Source organism: Amyelois transitella, chromosome 19 (assembly GCF_032362555.1).
Source record: "Amyelois transitella isolate CPQ chromosome 19, ilAmyTran1.1, whole genome shotgun sequence".
Taxonomy (NCBI): Eukaryota; Metazoa; Arthropoda; class Insecta; order Lepidoptera; family Pyralidae; genus Amyelois; species Amyelois transitella.
The window spans coordinates 7828583-7855591 of NC_083522.1; the positions used below are offsets into that span (position 1 = coordinate 7828583).

Sequence of the window (27009 nt, forward strand, 5' to 3'; positions counted from 1 at the left end):
TAAATATCTTTCTCTTTTTTTCGAGATTTTTTATCAATCATGTCTTATCAATGTTCTCTTCCCACACATATTGTTGAAATCAATATTAGGAAAGGAATGTAGTCTCTGTCTACCCCTCCGGGAAAAGGGCGTGATTTTATGTATGTATGTATCACTGAATGAATCTCAATCCCATCATAAGCCAAAAAAACTGTACGTTCCAGTCTTTTCGAGACTGTTGACTCTGCCTATCCCGTAAATGATAAAGACGATATATATCCAGAAGAGGACGCGGAAGTTGTCACAGACGGCCTAAACGATGTATGTACTAAAATATATTTTTAATTATTTTGTTACAAACAAATTGAACTATCAACTTTTTCATGTGTAAATGTACAAAATGCGCTTGTTTCTCAGTGCAATAACAAAAGCATAGAGAAAGCTTCAGTCCGAGGGTTATTCGGAGCTTTTCATGTCCAAACCGCTGCACTATCGAGCTTTAAATTGTTGACTTGTCAAAATAAAATAGAACTTATTTTCATTACAATAAGTTTTATTGTACTCGTTTGATGTATTTTCTTGTAGTGAAAGCAAAGGTGTAATGCCTTAGTGTATTATTTTCATCTTCTTTTAGAGAGTAGAAGAAGTAAGAGTAGAAGGAACAGATTATAAGGTTAGCTAACTAGTGGAAAATACGCTTCTGCCAAAAACAAACATACATACATTTAATCACTTCTTTATCCCTTGCGAGGAAGACAGAGCTAACAGTCTTGAGAATAAGTCTTGAAGTCTGCCAAAAATTATGATGAAATTTATTTAGTTGCGTTTATTTGTTTTTTAAAGTAACTCTTAATACTAGTGTAGTGTACATGAATGTTATACATCCATTTGCTTAAATGTGCTGTTTTCCTGGCGATGTTTTTGACCACATTAAGATCACACCAGTTAGCAGCCAAATAAAAGCTTCTGTAATTATTTTCAGAAGAACCTAATCCATAATGTGTCATGGTTACACATCCATTTCCCTAACTGTGCAGGACCACACGATGTTTTACATCTTTAAGAGCTCAAACTTCTTATTAAATCCTTTCAAAGATGTTCATGCCAAATAAGTCGCGTGCAAATCCGCATGAAACGACTACTACATTAATATAACCTATCCAAACAAAGCCACCTACTGAACACGCTAAAATAAAACCTGAAAGCTTTCCATTGTACAGTTACACATTTAAAAGTACCTACCACATTTACAAAAGGTCAGGCGAAATATCCGCCATTATCTGATTTAACATTCACAGAAGCGAAACAAAACTGTTTTATAGTAAAGCTTTTAAATTATTAGGTCCGGGAAAAAGGTTCCATATATTTCATCAAATATTTACGTCAACATTTTTATGTTTTTTTTTAGTTTTTCCGACTGTCCAAATAAGAGTATTCTTGTTCATTTCTGTAGTCTTCGTCTTCCTTCAGTAATCAAGTATCAGTAATTCCTACCTCTCTGTAGTGGAGTCCGGGGTGTCAGGTTTATATTCGAAGCGACTCACGTCTGACTTACGAAACTTTTGCAGGACCTAAGACATGTTAGATCATGTTAATTCGTAGTACTGTGGTATTTGATTATACAGTTGTTTCAGGAGTCCTTTTAAGAGTAACGCTATTGATCACCATATCAATATTATAGTGGTCATAATGTGGTATCCTGGTTCATACCTCTTAAATTAACTAGATCTGACAGAAAATCAGGTCAAGAGTACCTTGAATCGAGTAACCTAACGGGTTAGCATGAAGAGTGTTATTAATGTGGAAGAAGGGAAAAAATTGTACCGTGTGGTTCCCGGCACCAAAACAAAAAAGAATAGGACCACTCCATCTCTTTCCCATGGATGTCGTAAAAGGCGACTAAGGGATAAGCTTACAAACTTGGGATTCTTCTTTAGGCGATGGGCTAGCAACCTGTCACTATTTGAATCTCAATTCTATCATTAAGCCAAATAGCTGAACGTGGCCATTCGGTCTTTTCAAGACTGCTGGCTCTGTCTACCCCGCAAGGGATATAGACGTGACCATATGTATGTATGTAAGGGAAAAAATTGTGCAGGAATCATTGCAAATCAAAAAATTAGTCTCCATCTGACGCTCCGGAAAAGAAGCGGTATTTAATGTACTCGTACATATGTATGCGAAAAATGAGTACAACAAGTAATTACACCAACATATTTCTTGTTGAATGTGCACAAGAATAATCTACGTCGCAATCTATGTCAAAGGACAGATATTCAAGGAAACGTCTGAATCAAGAGAGCTAGGGAGGCAACCAGGGTTATAATTATTCAGATGTAAAATAGGAGCGCTTCAGAATGGAAACTTTTATCTTGGTTTTATGCTTGGTCCACAGAAAAAGTTTATCATTATTAATTATTGTGCTTCATTAAATTTCATAAAGAACTTCTTGGCAAGGCAGTTGTTCAGTGTTTTCACCTTCGTTTGTTTACAAAGGCTAGATATTTTGTAAACGATAAACGTATATACAATTTGACCGATAAAAGATTTATTTAGTTATGAATATGGATGAAGCGAAAGTAGTATGCAGAGATCGTGGCAAGTGGAAAGTTGTAGTCTCTACCTACTCTTCCGGGCAAGAGGGGTGAATTTATGTATATATATAAAGATTATTTCACTAAATATACAACATCGTACGTACGTACGACTCGCACTTAACCAGATTTTATTTTTAATTTACACGGTACAGATTTGCAGGACAATTAGTGGGGTGTAACTAATTGTTTTCAATTATTACGGGAGCGATCCTACAAGTAAAAATAAATGTAAAATTTACGCCGGCAAAGAGAAATATTCCCTCTACTCTTGCAAATTTGCAAAGTGACAGTAATTAGGATGGTCCAAATTCTGTTTTGTATGCTTTTAAATATTTGGCTAAGTTAAGTTTTACTGAACCACGTGTTTATATATCTTTGAAATTTAACCTGTCGTTAAGATTTTCATTCATAAAACTCATCTTTTAAGCAGGCCATTGTGCTTAAACTTTGGGTTTTCTTCTTATTTCTTAAATTAATGTCGTAGAAAAACGCCGTTGCGAAAATCTGCTTCTAATATGACGTCACACGGACGTCAATGGCTACACAATAAAAGGTTTCTAAGTCTCTGAGAAGTATAGGTTTGGTTTTTTTTGGAATAAAAGCGCCACATACTTACATATAATCGTGTTTATCCCTAGCTGGCGTTTTAATTGTAAGTTATCGGTTAGAAAAAGGTATACTTAGCCAATTGTTTTGAATGTAAAAGGAAATAAATGTAAGGAAATTCCGTAGACAACGAAGCTTACCCCGCATTCAGTATAATTTATTCAGATGCAAAATACGAGCATTGAAGACAGCGACCTGCGCTTTTTGGAACGCCGATTTTAAATTCAATGGGATTAATTGAGGTATTTTATCTTTCTGTCTTGTAGCACAGAATATTTCTTGTTCTATTAGTGTAAACCCAGGGTTTGATAAGACGGTTTACCCGTTGTTAATTGAGTTAAAAATTAAGTGCATTATAAGAAGAAAATAACATATTTACAGTTAAAGGAAAATACGCCTTCTCAGTTAGAGCTAAAATTATAAGATGAAATGGAAGAATTTAAGACATCCATTGTGCACATTCGCACCACTCATTATTTAATCTTTGTTTGGTAAGCTATTAGCTACGCCATTTTGGAAATTTTTGTGCAAATAAAATTTACAAGAATAAATATTTAGTTCAGATGAAGTTCATAAGAAACATATGCGTTTATGATTGGCCAAGGGCGTAATGATTGCGAGTCATATACAAACATCGTAGCGTGCCAAAATGACCTCGTAGTTTCTTATGATTATCATTCCTGTGTTATCTGTGTAAATCATTTGGTAATACTCTGTACATCAAATCATCTAAATTTGACATTCCAGTTAAAATTATATGATCTTATTTTTTAAATTTCAATTAAATCAATTCAACATAACAAATGTACTCTCATCCACATTTCTAATTGTAAGTTTAGACAATTGTGAAGTCGTCGATATTGAAGAAAATTCTGCAGTGCAGTTTGTTACCGCTTCTTCTGCAATGACGCTTTAGAAGCGGCAGTAAGTTTAGTTTAAAGTAATTAATTTAATGCCAATCAATGTTGTGAAACCAAAAGATATGACAATTATTGAATGACCCGTAATAATGAATACTGATTTGAATTTGAATGAATACTGTAATTTTTTTTAAATCCAAGAACTGTATGATCATGTAGGGTCAGGTCAAAAGTACCCGAAACCGCCGAGCTTGCATGAAGAGAGTTATGAATGTGGATGAAGCGAAGGAAGTTCGCAGAGATCGTGGCAAGTGGAAAGAGGTAGTCTCTGCCTACTCCTCCGGGAAAGAGGCGTGATTTTATGTCTATATGTAACTGTATGATTTCATTTATTTGTGCAATAAGAGTTTACAAACAAACAAACAATACTTACACGTGCTCGTCTTTAGCACTAGGCACGAAGTACTTGCATTCTCGCTTCTGGAATGTACTTTCAATCCAACTGCGTGTAGTTTTCTGAAACAATACAAATTTTTGCAGGTAAATCAAGTGTTGAAAAATAAAATGTCGACTAATCTCCATTCTATCCCATGCGAAGGTGTTAAACCTTTGTTTCGCAACCTTTGCAGGGGAACCTAAACCGTATTGGATACTCGTATGTTATAATATATCCTTAACATACTACTTTATACATTTTATTATAATTATAGTTCAATAAATTAATTATCAATAAAAAAAATAAAAAAACAAAATAATTTTTAATCAAAATATATGAAAAAATATTATAAAGAAATTCGGTTCTAAAAGAGGTTCGTGAATAGTTCAGTAGGTAGAATCGGCGGATCTTCGCGGAATACTGAGTGGGCTCATTTGAATGAAACAATCTTCTTTTACGTATCTTTATGTTCTTCAGCACATAAAAGGTAAAATATAAGTTAACCACAAGCTGTTGCCGTGTGGTTCCCAGCACCTATAGAAAAAAGAATAGGATCTCCATCTCTTTTTCATGGATGTCGTAAAAGGCGACTAAGGGATAGGCTTATATACTTGGGATTCCTATTTTAGGCGATGGGGTAACAACCTGTCACTATTTTAATCTCAATTCTTTCATTAAGCCGAGCGGCTAAGCGTGGCCTTTCAGTCTTTTGATGACTGTCAGCTCTGTCTACCCTACCCTATATGTATATGTTACAAACTGTTGCCCGCGACTTCGTACGCCGTAAAATGAAAAAATGAAAAAAGCTGACCTCCCAAAGGTTCATATATTCTTATATCAGTTTTAAAATTTTGGTCCAGCTTAATAACTTACTCGTATTTATACACATCTAAAAAAACGCATTATAATCGGAGCAGTAGTTTTAACCGGAGTAGTAAAAACAGACAGAAATGCTAAAAAATTATTTTTTTGTTGTAATGTTGGTCTGTCTATATCGTTTTTTTTTCAAAATCTTTCAAGTACAATCATCGGTCAGTTCCAGTTTTATATCTGTATGGATTCAAATTAATATAGGTACACATAACATCGTATTAGCAATCAAAGTACGATTGAGTTCCATATCAGCTATAGATAAATTTAATGGCGCCGTTACTGTTATTTGATCGTTTGCGACCTAACACATTGCAAATAAAACGTTATGTTCCTTTACAAGTTATGGAGTATGGACCAATCTTGGCACTTCGAGTAGAATCATATCTATACTTATAATATATTTGTACATAATTGTCGTTTTATGATAGGTGAGATAAGGTAGGGTAATTTACACAGATTTTTTTTTTATTTTCTCAATTTTGTTAAAAGAATTTAATAAAAAAAAAAATACGATCGGCTACGTGCCACCTTCCTATCTTTTACTTAGAATTTTGTGCACGTGTACAAAAAAGTTACAAAATAAAGACTTCTCATCACCTCTCTCTTCACATAATGAATTTCGCAAACATAGATGAGATCTTACTTGATTGGATTCAATAAATATGTAAGTTTTCTAAGTCAAAGGAAAGAGAAGAGTCTGATGTTTATACAAAGAAATGACAATAGAAATTCAAGTCTGCGGTTTATCGATCTCTATTGCTATTCCCAAGGGACCATCGCATATTTCTTTCGAATTCTTAAAAACTGTGACAATCCCGCAAATCGACATACATTACCACTCTACTTCAGAGGAAGATAAATAGCAATGATTTCACGCGTCAATGGACGAGGAACAAAGCGATTTCGTAGAGGATTTGCAACAGAAAGATTGCATTGAAGCGGGACACGTGATGTAGATGGGTGGGCTATGTTAATGGCATTGGTTTTGGAAACCGAGCTGTAAATCATTGGATAAAGTAGGATCAGGAATGCTGAATTGTTTCTTTTGCTACTTTATTTTTTGATACATACAAACATATAGTCACGTCTATATGCCTTGCGGGGTAGGCAGAGCCCACAGTCTTAAAAAGACTGATAGGCCGCGTTCAGCTGTGTGGCTAAACAATAGAATTGAAATTAAAATATTGACAGGTTGTTAGCTCGTCGCCTAAAAAAAGAATCACTTTATAAGCCTCTCCATTAGTCGCCTTTTATGAAATCCATGGGAAAGAGATGCGAGTGATCCTATTCTTTTTTGAATTAGTCCCAGGAACCACACATTTTTTTTTAATATTTGACGAAATTAGAAGGTATTTAATTTGTGCCTTATAATACTTCTACAAGACGCCCGCGGCTTCGTCCGTCCGCGTAAAAGACAAAACTTCGTTCCCGTGGGAATTCCGGGAAATCCTTTCTTAGTGTTCATAGACCAAATTTGGAAACTTCGTACCAAACTTCAAGTGGCTGGTGGCTTTGTCTCATTGTAAATTGGTAGTTAATCGTAGCGCTTAAATTGTTATGGTTCTTTATGTCAGGTTAAATACGCAAAATTTAGTTTCATCCGATTTCAGCCTTTCATGTTAACAACATTTATACAAGAATTATATTCCAATTCCTATAAAATTTTCGATTTCATTTCAAAGCTCGCGATTTAAGGTATTCGTTTTGCAGAAAGCGGATTTTAAACTCAAATCCTTTTAAAACCAAATTATTATCGGAGCGGATTTCACAGGTCACCGTTTTCAAAATAGTTCCGGGATCAGCAAATATCCGATCCAGGTCGGATATTGTAAGGTCTTAAGACATTAAACAGAGATAATAAGATAGATTTTGAGTATTTAGATGAGAGAAAATATGCGTCATTGGAGGCGTGATATATACCTTCGTATAAGTTTTCTTCCATGTTGATAACACCATCGAAAAAAAAACAAATATTATGTCCTCCAGCTACTTTTTTTAGTACCTACTGTACATTGTCTGTCTGTTATACTTTCAGGACTACCTTGCTATACCGATATAGATATTATTTTGTAAGAGTTTCTTTAGATAGGAAGAGTCGAAATCGCTCCGGTTATAAACTCGCTTCATAGCTGCATAGAAATTCAGTTAATGCTAAAGTTTTAAAAGTCTGAACCGACTTTTTAAAAGATTATCTGCGCGAGAAGTGAAGCAGCTGTAATTTTTCACATAATTTTAAATGTACCCTACATGACATAGATCTAAAGCTAGACCATGCAAACGTTTTTACTTTGCGTTTCAAACCGCGTAGCAAAAGGGCGAAAAGGTATATGTCTAAAGGTAAAGGTATAAGTCTTTCCGAAGTCTTTGAATGTTTTATCACAGTAAACGAGTTTGATCTTTAAAATATACCAAAATCAGTACTCCCATAATCAGAGTTAAATAAAGAGAAACGAATTGCATTTTGTTTGTAATACATTCAAACACAGAAATAGAATAAACCTTCGGGAGTTACAAAGTGTCATTTTTTGAAATCTTCACAAGAACTGAGTCCTAAGCAAAAGTTTGCAAGGGAGCGCTTTAAATTCATAGTAAATGGAAAATCCTTGACGTACATATAGAAGACTAGGTACATATGAAATCGGTGACGGCACTGCAGTATCTAGCTGGCCCTATGTCACTGGTGCCTACCATGTATGTGACGTGTAAAGTAAGTCAAGCCCAAATTTTACTCCCTCCAGACCCCGGGCTAATTACGTGCGCCCCATTTAGTGTCCGTTTTCATGTATTTATAAAATGGGGAAATTTGGACTAAAAAGTATGCTGTCAGCTGAAATTCCTGCACAAGGTTTGTGTTTTAAGATTTTGTAAAAAAAGAAATAAGTTATAACTTCATTCATGCATATATAAAATCACGCTCCTTTCCCGGATATATTGCCACAATCCGTGCATACTTCTTTCGCTTCATACACATTCATAACTCTATTCACACCACTTGGAAAGGATTGGCTAATAAACGTGGGATTCTTCTTTTAGGCGATAGGCTAGCAACCTGTCACTATTTGAATTTAAATTCTATCATTAAACCAAACAGCTGAACGTGGCATTCACTCTTTAGAGACTGTTGGCTCTGTATATAGTAAACGCCGCAAGGCATATGCGGCGTTACTATATAATATCATCACATATATATAATAAGTACCCGAAACCGCCGAGCTTGTATGAAGAGAGTTATGAATGTGGACGAAGCGAAAGAAGTATGCAGAGATCGTGGCAAGTGGAAAGAGGTAGTCTCTGCCTACCCCTCCGGGAAAGAGGCGTGATTTTATGTATGTATGTATGTATGTACATATATATAATCACTTCTATATAGAAGTGATTATATATGTAGGTGTGTTAAGCAAGCTGCGAGTGAGCTTAGCTCTGCGACGGAGTTTTAACAACGTTACCAAACTTAATCAGAGTAACAATGTAAGTAAAAGAAACTAATTTCAAACGACCAAAGTTCAGTGATAATTTTGCAAGTTTATAACTTTAGTACAGAGGGGTGGATATAAGTCTAACACACTCTCTCTCATCTTTGGACGTGCGGTTATTGGTGCTTAAGGACCACTGCTCCATCTCCTTCCCGGGAATGTTGTTAAAGGTAACTAAGGGAATAAGCTGATTCATCTAGTGCACGCTAGGAAAAAATATCTTAGTAGTGAATAGAAAAGATAGTAAGTCATTCAAGATATGGCTTATAAACTAAGGATTCTTCTTTTGTGCAATGGGCAAGCAACCTATCAATATTTAAATCTCAATTCCATCATAAAACCATACAGCTGACACGACTTGAGATTGTCTGCTTTGTCTATCCCGTGAGGGATAGTGACGTGATTATATGTATGTATGTAGTGAGCTTTTTGAAGGCTGATGTACCCTTGTCGGGTATGCAAATATTGTAAGCATGAAAATTAAAATATGGAAATCATAGCGGGCAAAGTCAAAGGCATAAGATAGTCAAAATTTGGAGGGACTTAAAACAAAGCGGTGGCTTTTTGATTTTACTTATCTCTACGTAAAAAAGTTATGGAAATTTTGTTGGATCTTGCAAAGTTTAAGTTTAACGGTCAATACGCTGAAAGAAAAAGGAAGACTTGTTTGATTTTGTGCTTAAATTTTTTGGTACAATATTAATTTTTACAATATTTTAAGGCCTCGAAAAGGTTCAGATTTATCGAAAAACTTTCACTTTAAAATATAAAGGCTAGTAATCTGTCACTATTTGAATCTCAATCCAAACAAAGCCATACAGCTGAACTTTCTTCTTTTCAAGACTGCTGGCTCTGTATTTCGCGTAACTGATAAAGACGTGATGTATTTTAAAATATGTAAACAATCGTATCTCAAATACTTCAAAGTAAACTAATAAAGTTTCTACCACTAAAATTGTCTTCGCTAAAATTTAACCAAGCAATATATAATTAAATAAGGTGGTTACACCCACAACAACATAGTATTGTCTTATATTATGTCATACCGGAAACCGTATGGAAATGAGTTCCGGCAGCCGTCTCCGGGTTATTGGGACCGGGAACGGTCGGAAACCGGGATAAGGAGACATTAAGTTGAAAGAAAATATGTCAGTATTTATCTATCCCCGCTGGTTTAGTAGCTTAAAGAATACATAGTGTGTGTGTACCAACTGTTTCTTTTTCGGCGAACGTTGTAAAAGCCAATCAAGGGAAATAAGTTGTCGCTATCGCCAGCAGTTAAGTCATTCAATAACAAAAACTGGGCTTGGTGGCTACTACATACATAGAGGGGGAGACTACTTTTTCTTCAATTACATTCATAACTTTCTTTATTATATAAAGTGTGATATGATAATAATAACATTATTATCATATCACACACATTTTATGATATTTTAAGTAAAGACCATTAGAAACCGGATGCAAAACGTCAACACATATTACAAATGTAAAAGTGACGCTGTAATTTTACACGGAATACATTATTATCAAATATACGTGCTGACATGAATTCATTCATTCATATTCAGACCGTTGGTCCTATTTACGATTTTGTGGGTTCATAAATAATCGTAATAATAATTTTGTTATGCAAATAAAGTCATTTCCACACAACATTCATTGCTTTTATTATATTTAAACCTTTTGCATATTAAATCAGCATTTTACCGACGAATCTGATTTCATTGTGTTAATATTTAACTTTCACGTGCTGAAAACATTTTAATTTTTTTTTCAATGTTGTAATATTCATTTATTTGCTTTTGGTAAAATACTCTTAGCAAACGGGTGTGCCGTGAGGTTTCCAGCTCTTTAGCATAGGACTACACTATTTCTTGGGATATCGTCAGATGTCCTGCCTACGAGCTTGTTCGAAAAGAGTTATGAATATCGATGAAGCGAAAGAAGAAAGTTTGTAAGTATTCTGTACCCCTCCAGAAAAAAGGCGTTTTTTTATCTTTTTGTACATAGAACTCAATTATTTATCTATCCTACTATTAGATTAATATATAAGAGGACATTGATCGACACAGCCCAAACCACGTAATTACGAGTATTATAATAAAGTTTTAATAGTTTTAAGCCGAAGAGGATTATTTTCTTTGGTTTAACGTACTTATGCCTGAATTGAAAATAATAATTTGCATATTTTATTGAAATGGTAATGGCCGTAATACAAAGATTGGGCCACGAACCTAACGGAAGTTCGAGATACCAAAATGATAAGATAGTAGTAGTACAAGTAGATAATTAATATATGTATCTGAGATGACTTAGATTCATAATTTTTTGAAATATGTATTCGCGCGATATTTTCTATGTGATTAAAATTCTTATTAATAGTTAAGAGTATTGCAATTTTCGTGTAAACTATCTTAAAATGAAATTATAATAATATGTATGGCCAAGTCGTCAACGCTGGGTAGAAGGGGTAGGCAAAACAAATCCTCGCTTGAAGTCGTTACAGACGTCATGCAAGCTTAAAGACTTAAATATCTCAGGATACTGAAGTGTAAAGGGGATAGATTGCTAATCCCTGGGTCCAACGTTACTGGAAATACGCAAAGATAAAAGAGAAAGAGGTATTCCAAACCTGTATCTAAACCCCTTTAAATAAGACACTTTCAAGGTAAGAGTGTAAACGCATCATTGGAGCTTTTATGTAACACCTTAGACCTCATCGTTCACGATCAGTTAACATACATACATATGGTCATGTCTATATCCCTTGCGGGGTAGACAGAGCCAACAGTCTTTAAAAGACTGAATGGCCACTTTCAGCTATTTGGCTTAATGATAGAATTGAGATTCAAATAGTGACAGGTTGCTAACCCATCGCCTAAAAAAGAATCCCAAGTTTGTAAGCCTATCCCTTAGTCGCCTATTACGACATCCATGGGAAAGAGATGGAGTGGTCCTACTCTTTTTTGTATTGGTGCCGGGAACCACACGGCACACGATCAGTTAAATTAACGTCAAATCTTCTCTCAGTAAAAAAAACTAACATAACCGCCCGTTTCGTGGCCACACAAACTTCGCACGGCTTAATAACAAACCTACAGTAAAATTGTTTCATCCCAAATTTCTGATTACCATTTTAGAGTTCTAACCGAACGACTCAAATTATTCATGTCGCAATTTATACGATAACAATGTCTTTGATATTTATTCGGAGAGTAATTATTAGTGAATGTACCAAAGATATAAACTTATATATATCACGTATGCTATTTGGAGCATGTAATTAATCTATGGATATACAACCGTACTGCTGAATCTATCTGTAGACTTCATAAAAAGCAACAAATGCTTCTTAAGCTAAACATCTAACCGGTTCTAGGCTTCGTACTGTAGATAACCCTTTTTTTTAGGGCAGACGACAGTTTCCATTCCACCATTAAGCCATCTTACTAAAAATAGCAGACCAATGAAACTATTGACTCTGCCTACCCCACAAATGATGAAAACGTGATAAATACCTGTATACAGCTTACTAAATTAGTTATATAAAAGTTACATACATACATACATATAATCACATCTATATCTATTGTGGGGTAGACAGAGCCAACAGTCTTGAAAATATTGATAGGCCACGTTCAGATGTTTGGCTTACTGTTAGAATTGAGACTCATATAAAGTGACCGGTTGCTAGCTCGTCGCCTAAAAGAAGAATCTCAAGTTTATAAGCCTATCCCCTAGTCGCCTTTTACGACATCCATGGGAAAGAGTTGGAGTGGTCCTATTCTTTTTTCTATTGGTGCCGGGAACCACACGGCACTAAAAAGAATTACGTCAAAAAATTACGTTATATAAAAGTTACGTCAGCACAAACTATCAACAATAACAATCTAGACATAATATGTATAATCTGATCTCCCTTCAAATGAACCATTTTCCTATTGAAATTAAAAGGTTATTATCTTACGGGACCATTTTACGACACTCGAAACTAACTTATCTGAACACACCTGAAGCCTTGTTATAATGCTCGTAAATCTTTTACTTTTCTATAAAGGATTTTATTTGGCGAGGTATTAAACGTACTTTATGTACTCGGAGTTCATGAAATGACATTGGTAAAATTTTAAAGCTCCCCAACTCGTAAAGATCTGTCAAGTCATGCTGTGTGGACTTGATGCCTCTTTCAAGTGATACATTGGTGTTATACAGATTAAAAAGTACAATAATTAAAATTGGATAAAACTTTATTTATTTATTTAAAACTTTATAGCACAAAAAAAATGTACAATAGGCGGACTTAATGCCGTTTGGCATTCTCTACCAGTCAACCAGCTGACAGAACAGAAAAACTTTAAGTTGGTGGTACGATAAAAGTGCACATGCATACTGAAAAATACATAAAAACATTACAAAAAATAAATGCATAAATACATACAAGATACATAAACACCCGTGTGGTTCCCGGCACCAATACAAAAAAGAATAGGACCACTCCATCTCTTTCCCATGGATGTCGTAAAAGGCGACTAAGTGATAGGCTTACCAACTTGGGATTCTTTTTTAGGCGATGGGCTAGCAACCTGTCACTATTTGAATCTCAATTCTATCATTAGGCCAAATAGCTGAACGTGGCCATTCAGTCTTTTCAAGACTGTTGGCTCTGTCTACCCCGCAAGGGATATAGACGTGACCATATGTATGTATGTATGTATACATAAAATACCTACATTATTAATACATATACATACATAAAATATCAAATTAGATTAGAATTATTATTAAATTAGAAATTAAAACTTGGATGTCAGTAGCACAAATTTTCTTCGTAGTAGGTAAGGTTCAAAATATAAAAATTTGTATGAAATGAAAACACCACGAAGGGGCTTTTAGCTGACATTTTTTTTCCAATCGCCTACAAGAAGAATCCATACGTTATTAGAATATCTCTTACCAGACATCCCTAGGAAAGAGATGTAGTGGTCCTATTCTGAAAAATCGCCAATCATACGTCAGTTTTCTTACAGATAATGGTACGGAACCCTTCTTACGCCAGTTTTATTCTTTAAAACGACACATTTGCCACTGTGAAATAAAATTTTTATGAGAATATTGAAAGCAAAATGTTTAATTCTGACTAACACTTAGTGCTGCCAACTTTCAAAGTTCCAATTCAATTGTAGGAAAGTTTCCTATCCATTAGTTTGCTTTGTGGTCGCCGCCGTCTTTTCGCAAGATAAACTTTAATTTTCCAAAAGTTTTTCATGAATTCTAAAAGACAGAGCTGCTATATCGCTTATTTATTTAATTTTGGTTTATTTGTTGGTAATAAAAACATTTGTTTTAAATTTATGAGAAATTACATAATGACATGATGTTTTCGTCAACATTCAGGGAAGGGCTTTAAAATTTGGGATTCTCGTTTGGTGATTGGCTAGCAACCAATAAATGACGTCCGACTCAATGTGACCTTCAAACCCTGTGACTATGACCGACAGATTCAAGGAAAGTCCAGTGGCAGCCATGAATATAAAAAAGCCTATAAAAAAAAGAATTATAATTTATTATGGCTTCACTACACAAAAAAACCCGGAGAAAATCAAAATAATTATGTGAATAATTTCACATTTCAGATTTCACGTTTACTTACGAAGTTTGCAGAAAAAAAATTGTTTTACTTACCATAAGTTTATTAAAATAACGTACAATGGTAGTACATTTGCCGCTAATAAAGATATGAAGTTAGAGTTTAATTGGATTCTAGGGGCATTGTTAACTCAAGTTATTAATTTAGTTTGTATTTGTTGCGCCTGCTTCATCAACCTTTCAGTGTTTGTTTAATTACCCAAAGTCAATAAACTATTCCATTTGTGTAAAGGTTAAACTTAATTTGATTTTTGTGTTTTCATTTGCAAATGTTAAATCTTTCTCTGATATAAAATGTTTTTATTTGACGTTAAGAAGTTAATTTAACTGATAACTTGTCCTTTTAATAATTAACCTTTTTCACGACAATACGTCACATTAATTAAAAGTACAATGAATGGAATTTTATTGCTTCATATTTTTACGATTTCTATGTGTCAGACAGAATGATTATTTATTATATTGATTAATTATTTTAAGTTTTCCTTCGTCGAAGGATTAATACGTAATATTACTTTTATATCGTTGAAGAAAAAAAAATAATCAAAGTGCCACTCTCCGAAAAGGTTCTCTTTGGAAAACGGTTTAAAAATCAGTTCTGTTTTCTTAATTCTGACCTAGTTTCAAAGCGCTTTGAATACCCAGAAATTTGAATAAAATTCTGTATTTGAATCTGACAGAAAAATTCTTAATCGCTAGAAATCTCGTATCTAGTTATTAATTTTTATAAAATCAAGGTTGTTAGTCTTTTACTATTATGTCTATATCGAATGATTAACTTCACTGTCTCTAAGGTAATCACTTTCCAGGTAATGTTTAGAAGGATTTAGTGTTCCAGTAAAACAACTCAATGCAGTTCACGAAAGCTTCGCTTATATTGGTACCGAAATTATAATTAGCACATACAGTACATAGAGAAAACGAAAGATAAAGTTCACATAACACAAATTACACAGAGTATAGAAGTACAGGTTATGTGTGTTGTGTTGGTCGGTAGGCCGACACGGGACGACTGGCTCTACTTAGCTATCGCTACAGGAATGCTGAATTGGCGCAAATGCATGAGTGTGTACACCCCTACATCACACCCCTCCTAAAATTTGTTACACAAAAATCGACAAATTTTACAATAGTTAAAAAAAATGTTGTGTACAAGTCTCCACATCTGTTATTTCTATATTTGCGCTGAACTACGAATTAAATTATACAAAGCGATAGGATATCAACAATATGTTATGACTACAATTTTACAATGATCACAAGTTATTTATAATTTAGAATGCCAGGGTTTTAAGGACTTATCGCGACTACAAAAAAATACGATACATAAAAAAAATGTCTTAAAATTACATAAACTTGAACGATTTCCAGACACAGGTGTAGGTAGCTTTACGCGATAATCACTCTGTGTTTACCTTTCTCTGCCTGCGCTGGTGATGATCGCTGTTCAATGGCTTCCTCCAAAGATACTGTCAATCGTTTATTCAACCAGTTCTTCGTACTTTTAGTGCATCTCGCGAAACAAAAATAAATGCAGCAAACCATACATAAAACTGTACCGACACTTATGCAGATCAAAATGACGTTAAAACTATCCATTTTTGACTTCATATCGTTGACTTGATTTATGTTGTTTTGCGTATAATTTACTTCCTCTAACTTAGTTGAATATTGACCCATGTTGAATGAATGTCTTTGAATAAAAAAAATTGACTATTAGATATTTATTGCAGTAGTGAAACTGATCAAAGATGCGTTATGACTGTGACCGAAGAAAGTATCTTTGCGGAAGGAAAAAAATATCTGCCCTAAAATACTTACTATTTCTAAGTAAAACGTACGGGTTTTTTGATGACACGGCCGCTGCGTGAAACTCGCTGCGTTGCCCGGTCAGTCGCGATGCTAGGTTGCGACATCTGCTTACCCGTGTCGATAACTATACTTGGCGCCTGTGTTTGCACGTCTGAGCTATTAATTAAGTATGCCGGTTTCAATCTATCTATCGAAATTACTGAACGGCGATTTGGTAGTTGAATTTCGAATGTTTTTTCGTTCCTCCTAATTACCTTAAATGGCCCATCGTATGGAGCTTTCAAAGGCTTTCTCACCGTATCATCTCTAACAAAAACATGTGTGCATGACTTAAGATCCGGATGCACAAACCATTTGCGATTATCCCGATGAGTGTTTGAAATTGGCCGTAATTTATCAATTGACTGACGAATATTTTCTATATACGTATACGAGTCGTCAAGTATAGTTTCCGACGAGCTAAAAAAATCATTTGGAAGCCTTAGTGTTTTTCCAAAAGTATACTCAGCTGCGCTTATGCCGTTTTCGCTGCGCCCTACTGCGCGTAAACCATACAGCACTGTCGAAAGCTCGTCAACCCAAGATTGATTGGTTAAACGAGACATCAGTGACGCTTTTAAACTGCGATGCCAACGCTCGACAAGGCCGTTAGCCTGCGCGTGGTAGCTGGTTGTTCTTATCCTGTTAATGCCTAAAACTTTAAGCAAATCTGCAAATAGTTGACTTTCAAACTGTCGACCCTGGTCCGTCGTAAGTCGGACCGGGCATCCATACCTGGTTATCCAGTTGTCGTAGATGACTCTGGCGACCGTCTCTGCTGTTATATCCTTGATTGGTATAGCCTCAGGCCACCGTGTACCTCGGTCTATGATGGTTACACAGTACCTGTATCCGTCTGGTGATGTAGGTAATGGCCCTACTATGTCTACATGAATATGTTCAAAGCGTTGTGCATGCTGAAATGTGCCATACTCTGAAATCGTATGTCTGGTGATTTTCGCTTTTTGGCAACTGACACAATTTTTTGCCCATCTGCCTACGTCAATGTTCATGTTAGGCCAGAAAAATCTGTCCGATAGCATTTTACGCGTGGTGCGTATACTAGGATGACTAAGTTCATGTATGCTATCGAATGCTAAACGTCTGAACGCCTCCGTCAAATATGGTCTTATTTTTGAAGTTGAAATGTCGCAATACACCTCTTTTTTAACTGTGGGTAAAAGTATACGTTTGATTACAACATTATTACTACTTACGTTTCCTGCTTCATGCTGCGCTAAGTAGTTATCAGATTTCTGCGACTCGGCTAGTTGCTCGTAATCGATGCTTGTGGGACAGGAAATAGTCGCGACGCGCGATAACGCGTCGGCGACCACGTTATCGCTGCCTGCTACGTGTCGTATGTCCGTTGTGAATTCGCTTATGAACAAAAGCTGCCTTGTTCGACGAGGTGTTTCTGACTCTGTACCTATTTTCGAAAAAGCGTGTACCAATGGACTATGATCGGTATAGACCGTTAACGGCCTTCCCTCGAACAACTTACGAAAATGTTTGATGGCGAAATAAATCGCTAACAATTCTCTATCGTAAGTGCTGTAACGCTTTTGAGTATCTGATAGACGTTTAGAAAAATAGCCCAGGGGTCTCCACGCACCTTTGTCCAGTTGCTGTAGAACCCCTCCGGTACATGTGTCCGATGCGTCTGTAAACAGTGCTAGCGTAGCGTTGCTGCTCGGGTGTGACAACGTGACCGCATTCCGTAACTGTAACTTACATTCTTGAAACGCTGCGTCAGCATCCGGCGTCCAGTTGATGGGAGATTTGTCGTTCTTTTTAGCGTTATGTAAATATTGAGATAAAATAGCTTGACTTTGAACCGCATGTGGAATATGTTTTCTATAGAAATTTATCATGCCTAAAAAACGTCGTAATTGGTTAACATTAGTAGGTTTAGGAAAATCTGATATGGCTTGTACCTTGTCTTGTAGAGGTCGAATTCCTTGTGCCGAAACGTGAAAACCAACAAACTCTAGTTCCGATACTCCAAAACAACATTTAGACTGATTAATTGTTAATCCAAACTTGTTTAAACGCTCAAATAATAGTCGAAGATGTTCCCTATGTTCTGCCTCACTTGTACTTGCTATGATGACGTCATCGATATAACTGAATACAAAATCCAACCCTTGTAAGACTGTATGATGCATGAACCTTTGGAAGGATTGCGCTGCATTTCGTAGTCCGAAGGTCATTCTCGTAAATTCGAAAAGTCCGAATGGGGTAATTATTGCTGTTTTCTCGATGTCGTCGTCATTAATGGGTATAAAATGATAAGATCGATTTACGTCGATACGTGAAAAAATTGTTTTACCTGCCAGGACGTAGGTGAAATCGTGCAGGCGCGGAATGGGATATCTGTCCGGTTTGGTGATGGCGTTTAGCTGCCGATAGTCACCACATGGCCGGATGTCTCCATTCTTTTTCGGGACGATATGCAGTGGGCTTGCCCACGCGCTCTTGGATGGCCTGCAAATACCTAATTCTACCATTAACTTAAATTCTTCTTTTACCTTCTGCAAACGATCTGGCGGTAACGGTCTTGCTCTAGCGTGAACCGGTGGTCCGGTTGTCTCGATGTAGTGCTTCTCTGAATGCTGTGGAGGTTCTTTAAAAGACATGGGTTTCGTTATGTCTGGAAAAAGTTTAAGTAAATCGTGATACGGATGATTTTCGGATAAAGTCGTGACAGATGCGTTAATACAACTTTGAACACTGGCAATAACATTAAGAGTTGTTAGCGTGTCGATTAAACGCCTATTATTTAAATCAACTATCAGTTTATAGTGGCTTAAAAAGTCTGCTCCTATAATTGGTTGTTTAACGTCAGCTATAATAAACGTCCAACGTAATTCGCGCCTTATGTTAAGATCTAGGGTCAATGTGCGAGTACCATAGGTTTTTATTTGAGTCCCGTTGGCTGCAAATAAAACATAATCGTTTGAATCGTGCATGAAACTGCGTTTATTAGCCGTGGGGGGCAATACTGACACATTGGCACCTGTATCTATTAAAAAACTTAGCTTACTATTTTTATCCGTGATACACAACCGACGGTTTGTTCCCTCGATACAGCTTCCCGTCGCCGACTGTACGGTTGCTAGTTTTCCGACTTCCATGCGCAGGGGTCTCTACATTTCTTCGCTTCCTTCCCGAACCGGTAGTGGAAGAAACATAGGTAGTTCTCTTTTCTCGTACCAGATTGATCTCTTCTTTGGCCATAACCGCGTCCTCTGTACCGCTGATTCGACCTACTGCGACTGCGCGTGTTAAACTTCCCTCGTCGTAGCTCTGCGACTTCTAAAGTAAGCTTTGCTATGGCCTCAGATAGGTGATTTGACTGCTGCTCCTGTGTGACGGCTGCCACTTCTATTGGTCGGGTCGTCTCCATCACTTTGTCTGCTACCTCTGCGAGTTTGTCAGCATCTTCCAAGGTGGTGGCTGCTAACACCGTTCGCAATGCCGTCGGGAGATGATTCTGCCATAAAACTAGCAGCGTCTGTGACGATACGCGCGTTCCTGCTAAGCTTTTCATACGCCTGAGAAGTTGTGAGGGTTTCTGATCGCCGAGCTGCATCTCGCCCATGAGTTTTTGAATGCGTTTAGTCTCTGATTCTTCATAGATGTCTAGTAGATGTTTTTTCAAAGCATCATATTTCTTGTCCTCAGGTGGTGTCTCCAAGAACGCTGCTACTTGCTGTATAACTTGTTTGCTCAGTTTAGCAATGAGTAATTGGTACTTTGCGTTATCGTTGGCCTTTTGAGGAGCCACTGCCGCTTCGAAATGTATAAACCACAACGCCGGCTGGTCCGTCCAAAATTCGGGAATGCGCGCCGCTACAGAAATCAATACAACCTCCGGTTTATCTTCCTCCGACATCTTCGTTACTTTTCACTGTCCGCAGAGAGTGCACTGAAGGGTACCGAGTGTGAGTCAACCTACCGACGCTTGAAATTGAGTCGCCCCGCCAAACGTTACTTGCACTGAAAGTCACTTTACTGCACACGGGTGTCACCACTGTTAGTCTTTTACTATTATGTCTATATCGAATGATTAACTTCACTGTCTCTAAGGTAATCACTTTCCAGGTAATGTTTAGAAGGATTTAGTGTTCCAGTAAAACAACTCAATGCAGTTCACGAAAGCTTCGCTTATATTGGTACCGAAATTATAATTAGCACATACAGTACATAGAGAAAACGAAAGATAAAGTTCACATAACACAAATTACACAGAGTATAGAAGTACAGGTTATGTGTGTTGTGTTGGTCGGTAGGCCGACACGGGACGACTGGCTCTACTTAGCTATCGCTACAGGAATGCTGAATTGGCGCAAATGCATGAGTGTGTACACCCCTACAAGGTCTTTACTTAATTTATTTGAAGATAGTTTTTATATTTTTTTTTAAGTTATTTTGTACGTACACGACTGTAGTATTAAGACTAAATATAACTTTTATTAGAGTTTTAATAATAAGATGTAAAAAAAATAGATTAAAAATCTATCTTATTGAAGAATCCCCACAATACTCTGAAAAGATATTCTCAATCACATTTTTATTATTATCAAAACTCATTATGAAACTTTTAACGTATTCAAAGAACCACGAACGGAAATTTGTCAATAATATTCTGTAAAAATAGTTTTATTTTTATTTTTTCTGACTAATATATACCATTAAAAAATTACCAAAAAATAAATCCAGCAAAATGACTACCACTTTTAAAAACGTATTTATTCTCTTCCTAAGTGTTGAAAAACGAAACGTAATTTTGTACGTCCATTCGTTTTGAAAACGGTTCTATTTTTAAAATGAAAATGGAATTCTCTTTCAGCTTTTCCTCGTGGATTGAGGGCACGGACACGATAGAAAATTTATGAGTTGCCATACCTTTTTTTTGAAGCCTATATCTTACATAATGTATAGGTAATATAGGTATGGCGAATGACTTGGGTAATCATTTTAAAGCATTTTTTTGTAATTTTACTATTTTTTTCTTATAGGTAATATTTACCTTTACTTGAAATCTTTATAGAAAGTAATAGGTACATAGATACGTACAATTTAGCATAAAAAAACATATGACTTAGTTAGGTACACTTTTTACGTGACCTAGTTTCATTTTTCTGTATTATCTATTAGTTTTTACTAACATAGAAAAGGCGAAAATATTGCTTATTTAGAAACGGCTATTAAAATTTTATTTATTCTTCTAATAAAACCAATCAATAGCTCAGCTGGTAAGACAGAATTTTCGGTAAATTCTTTCAAAAGCGAACTCCTAGCCATAAGTCATAAGTACATAGCGTTACATCAATTGTTATTTTTCATAAATTTGCATAAAACATATATGTAAATTAACTAGCCTTTTCTAAAGTAAGCATGTTAAAAAGTCATTACAATTGACCTCGAGACTACGTAGTGCCTTCGTAGCAAGTCTACGATGTTCCGTAGACCTTGCTACGAGTACTTGTTATAAACATGCTACGCCGTAGCACTTCCGGGCTTCAAGGAAACATCTTCATAGGAAAATAGACGTGGTTTGTTTATATGTATATAGCCTTGACTTTTTATAATTATGTAATTTTATACTTAACATACTTCTACACTAACATTTCAATGTGGCACAAAGAGTAATTACTTTGTGTTTCAATTCCATAAAAAAGTCTAATGTATTTCACTTCATGAACATTTTTGCCAATGTCGAGTTTAAATAATATTAGAGCACAAACAACATGACGTTTTCATTCGCGCCAAAAAGTCAGAGCGAACCTTAAACCTGCTTATATAATATATATATTTTTTTATAAAGTAATTTAATTTAGCCATGTGGTTCCCGGCACCAATAGAAAAAGAATAGGACTAGTCCATCTTTTTCGCATGTCTTTTCGAGACGGTTAGCTCTGTCTTCCCAGCAGGGGATATAGACCTGATTAAATATGTATGTGTGTAATTTAATTTAGTCAAAAATGGCCGCCATTATTCCCAGGAGTTATAATATTGCCCTTGTTTTCGCAAACACGTTGTCGGGTGTAGCCTCGTAAAGTTACGTGTATCACACCTGCACCACTTGACCTCTTCGTTCACTAGATGTGACTGGTATTTTTATCAATGAAAATCATAGACCAGAATCAATAAAATTAAAAAAAAAATGAGAATGTGCAATATGGTATTATTTCCTAAAATTTCCGCGCGAATGGAAGTTAGCACGCACGTAGTCACGTTACACGTCATATTCTAGTCCCAAACAATTTTATAAATGCGAAAGTAAGTTTGTTTGTTTGTTACCTTTCCACGAGTTTTCTACTCAACCAATCATGTTGACATTTCGCACACATATATATAATAAAGAGTCTAAAGAAGGACATAGAGTAATTTTCATCCCGGTAAAAACCATAGTTCCTGAATTCCTGCGTAGATGGCGCTAAATTTGCGGCGCGGGAGAAGCCGCGGGTAAAAAATAGTAATATTTTAAATGTGCTGTGACCATCAAAGAATTCCATATACCTACCCAAATTTATAGAGCTCTTTTTTTAAAATAAACATTAGTATAGGTTAATTTGCGATGTTCAAGATTATTTCCTAAAATTTCCGCGCGAATGGAAGTTAGCACGCACGTAGTCACGTTACACGTCATATTCTAGTCCCAAACAATTTTATAAATGCGAAAGTAAGTTTGTTTGTTTGTTACCTTTCCACGAGTTTTCTACTCAACCAATCATGTTGACATTTCGCACACATATATATAATAAAGAGTCTAAAGAAGGACATAGAGTAATTTTCATCCCGGTAAAAACCATAGTTCCTGAATTCCTGCGTAGATGGCGCTAAATTTGCGGCGCGGGAGAAGCCGCGGGTAAAAAATAGTAATATTTTAAATGTGCTGTGACCATCAAAGAATTCCATATACCTACCCAAATTTATAGAGCTCTTTTTTTAAAATAAACATTAGTATAGGTTAATTTGCGATGTTCAAGACAATAAGTGGCTTTACCTATCATGTTATTGATAAAGGCGTGACAATTTAGGGTTTTGTTTTTTAATTTTGCATTTTTTTATTTATTTGAAACAATGGTCAAGAGTACTCAAAACCGCCGAGCTTGCATGAAGCGAGTTATGAATGTGGACGAAGCGAAGAAGTATGCAGAGATCGAGGCAAGTGGAAAGATGTAATCTCTGCTTACCCCTCCGGGAAAGAGGCGTGATTTTATTTATTAAATATATATATGTTGAAACAATGGCTAATATCTCTTATCGTTTCCAGTTATCGTAACTCCACGCCGACCCGCCGACCTACATCAGCCGGCCGCAGGCTCATTTGTCATGCTAACACAAACGGCAGTCCCGGGGATGAACCGGTTAATAAAACATTCATATTGCACATTACTTGCACACGACACCTGCCCTTGTGGCGTAACACGCGCGATGCCGTTAATATCGCGCGTAAAACTATCGCTGCCCCGTTTCACGTGATAATAAAAAGTGAAACATACATAAATAAAATCACGTCTATATCCCTTGCGGGGTAGACAGAGCCAACCGTCTTGAAGACTGATAGGGCACGTTCAGCTATTTGGCTTAATGATGGAATTGAGATTCAAATAGTGACAGGTTGCTAGGCCATCGCCTGGGACTAGCAATCTGTCACTATTTGAATCTCAGTTCTATCTTAAAGCCAAATAGCTGAACGTGGCCTATCTATCTTTTCAAGACGTGATTATATGTATGTATGTATTATATAAGATACTTAACTCATAATAAAAAGCTTATCAGCGATACTTTTTCATATAATGCCTTCCATTCTACAGAGGCTGATCAAAATCACATTATGGGTTCAAAAGACCAAACGATGCCATCGTGATATCGTTGAGATGTCAATCGATGCCATAGTCCAATTTCTAACTTTGGGCATTTATTATCAAGTGCCGTGCCGTTCCTGGCATTTTAAAAAGGACAACTTTATTCCGAGGATTTTCTTAAAAGCGACCTATTTATATAGTACAAACAAATAAACTCACTTTCGCATTTATAATATTTACTGGAATAAAGATGTAGAATTTTTAATAACATATATCTTTCAGATATTTTTACAGGAGAAAAGCGGGGGGCAAAAGACTTATACTACACTACTACTATATAACAAAATATCCTATTTATTACTTACACTATAGCGTCTATTTTTCATTAGCATTATTAAATGCGTAATTTTGTTAAGTTGATTAAATAATGGAATATTAAAATAAAAGTGGGTACTATAGTGACCTTCTTTATGTAGCTTAAAGAGTTTAAGGCTGTTACCTCATGGTTCATTCTTTGCTTTTTGATGTTTATTTTTATACATCAAATCTCGCCTGATTCCCGGAGGAACAGGCGAGATACCTACTGCACCTTTCCACTTGCTACGTTCCCTGCATACTTATTTTGCTTCATTCATTCATTCATATACATATTAACAGCGCTAGCAGTCTTGAAAGACTGATAGGCTTAATGATAGAATTAGATTCAAAAAGTGACAGGTTGCTAGCCCATCACCTAAAAGAAGAATACCTATAATCCTATCCCTTAGTCGACTTATATGACATCCACGGGAAAGGGACGGAGTGGTCTCTGCGTGCAAGCTCATATTATATATAGGTTTCAGATACTCTTGACCTGACATCTCGCTAGGATGTCTCCGTCTTATTAAACAGTTATTTCGATAATCGTGTAAGTATACTTTATATTAAAATAAGAGTCTGGCACTTCGCCCCCTCTGTACACTGCAATACTCTGTGTTGACACAGAGTCTGGCAACGTTGCGCACTCTGTTTATTGCTGTGCTCTGTGGTGAAACAGGTGGCGGGCAGTATGTTAAGTAAATCTAATTTCGGTTATAACAGCAAGGGGGCGGCTGGCCCATAAAAATTTTAAAATTTTACTTGTTTCTGTATTATAAAGTTCGGATAATTTAGAAAAATAAGTTTTTTTGTCGAGTTTCATAATTAATTTGAATCTCAATGCCATCTTTAAGGCATACAGCTGAACGTGACCCTTCAGTCTTTTCAAGATTGAAATGCCAGTATGGCTCTGCCTTCCCCGAAAGGATCCAGCGTACACATAATTACGTATACAAATATACGTGATTATATGTATGTACGCTGAATTAGGTACCTAAAATATTAAAAAACTATTTCACTTCCCGTTTACAAATGTAACTTGAAAGGAACAAATTAATAAACCAATATCCTAAAAATTGTACGTAAATCCACGTTCAGCTGAATAGCTCAATTAAGAAATTGAACTTTAAAAAATACATAATAAAGTCGGTTAAAATATCGTAAATTTGACAGATTGAAAGCGTGAGAAGGCCGCCCAATTCGACGGTTTTAGATCACTAAGCCCTTAAACCTGCAATTTAATTTTAAAGCTCTACGTGCTCTTCCAATGAAACACTTGAATTAATTACTTTTGAAAAAATTTTGTACGGAATGAAAATCCAATAGAAATACTGAGTCAGTCTGAAACTGTAATGGTTTAATTATTAAAGAAATCTCAATTCCATCATTAAGTTATTTAGTGAAATTTCATCATAAAGCCATATAGCTGAACGTGGCCTTTCAGTCTTTCCAAGTCTGTTGGCTCTATCTACCCCGCAAGGGATATAGACGTGACTATACGTATGAAGTAAATATAATCGTTTTCAGAATATAATGTCAAAACCAGTTATAATTTAATATTATCTAGTGAATCTTTAGCTGTGTGCAATCTAAGATTAGTGTAACACCATGTCGTGTGTCAGCTTAGGTCAACAAGATGTCCGAACTTTCAACAAATGGCGGGAATAAGCGGAATAAACTAAGGGAACAAAAAGCAATGTATAAATTTGTTACGAGTATATTGGTAGAATAAAGCAAATTATGATTGTATATTTATGTCGTCTGATTTAACACCTGATTCAAATAATTGAACTGAATTAAATAAATTTAATACATTTAAAAATATTAATTTTAGATTAACCCTAATTCAGCATTTTAATAAAACATAACAGGAATATAAAACAAATTAGAGAGGACGAATGAAAAAACATTTAATAGTAAAATCGGGAACGTCTTGGCGCAAAGTCGGATTATTATCGGAGAATTATGAATGTGGTTGAAGCGAACAAAGTACTCCTATGTAGGAATCGTGGCAAGTGGAAAGATTGTAGTATTTCCTACCTCTCCGGAAAAGAAGCGTGGATTCACATATGAATGTTACCCCACCAAATGTGAATTTTCAAAATGAAAATCCTTGGAAACGTACTTGTAAAGAATTATTCCAGTGTATTATTAAATATTTCATAGCATACTAGTGCAAGAAATGAATTATTTAAGCTCCACGTTACACGACCCGCGCCAGCCAGTTGCTCACTCCCTGTAAGTTTTACTCTTCAAAATATTAAAAATAAATGAAAAATAGTGAGATTGTAATACATAAATTGTCGGCAAGTGTATAACATATTTACTTTATGGCTTCAGAGTTCCCTTGGGCGAAGAAGATTGCTCAGAGCGTTGTACCGCGCCGAAAATTAAGATTAAATTTTTCAACTTCTCCACAGTTTTGTTGTTATTTTAGAACACCTGGCATAAAGTTGGTTGTTTTTCTAATAAAAATTTTATTATACATTTTCATTTAAAAAAGAACAA

General features: G+C 35.8%; 1 protein-coding gene across 13 annotated transcripts in view; it reads right to left on the reverse strand.

Annotated features, from left to right (window-relative positions):
* The window catches only part of LOC106132641 (transient receptor potential cation channel trpm), a 169516-nt gene that overhangs the window by 80691 nt on the left and 61816 nt on the right, over window positions 1–27009 (reverse strand). For all 13 annotated transcript variants that reach the window (XM_060949632.1, XM_060949631.1, XM_060949628.1 and 10 more), the window contains one exon: window positions 4476–4558. In XM_060949632.1, coding sequence (XP_060805615.1) covers window positions 4476–4558 — 83 coding nt within the window. The remainder of the gene's footprint in view (window positions 1–4475; window positions 4559–27009) is intronic.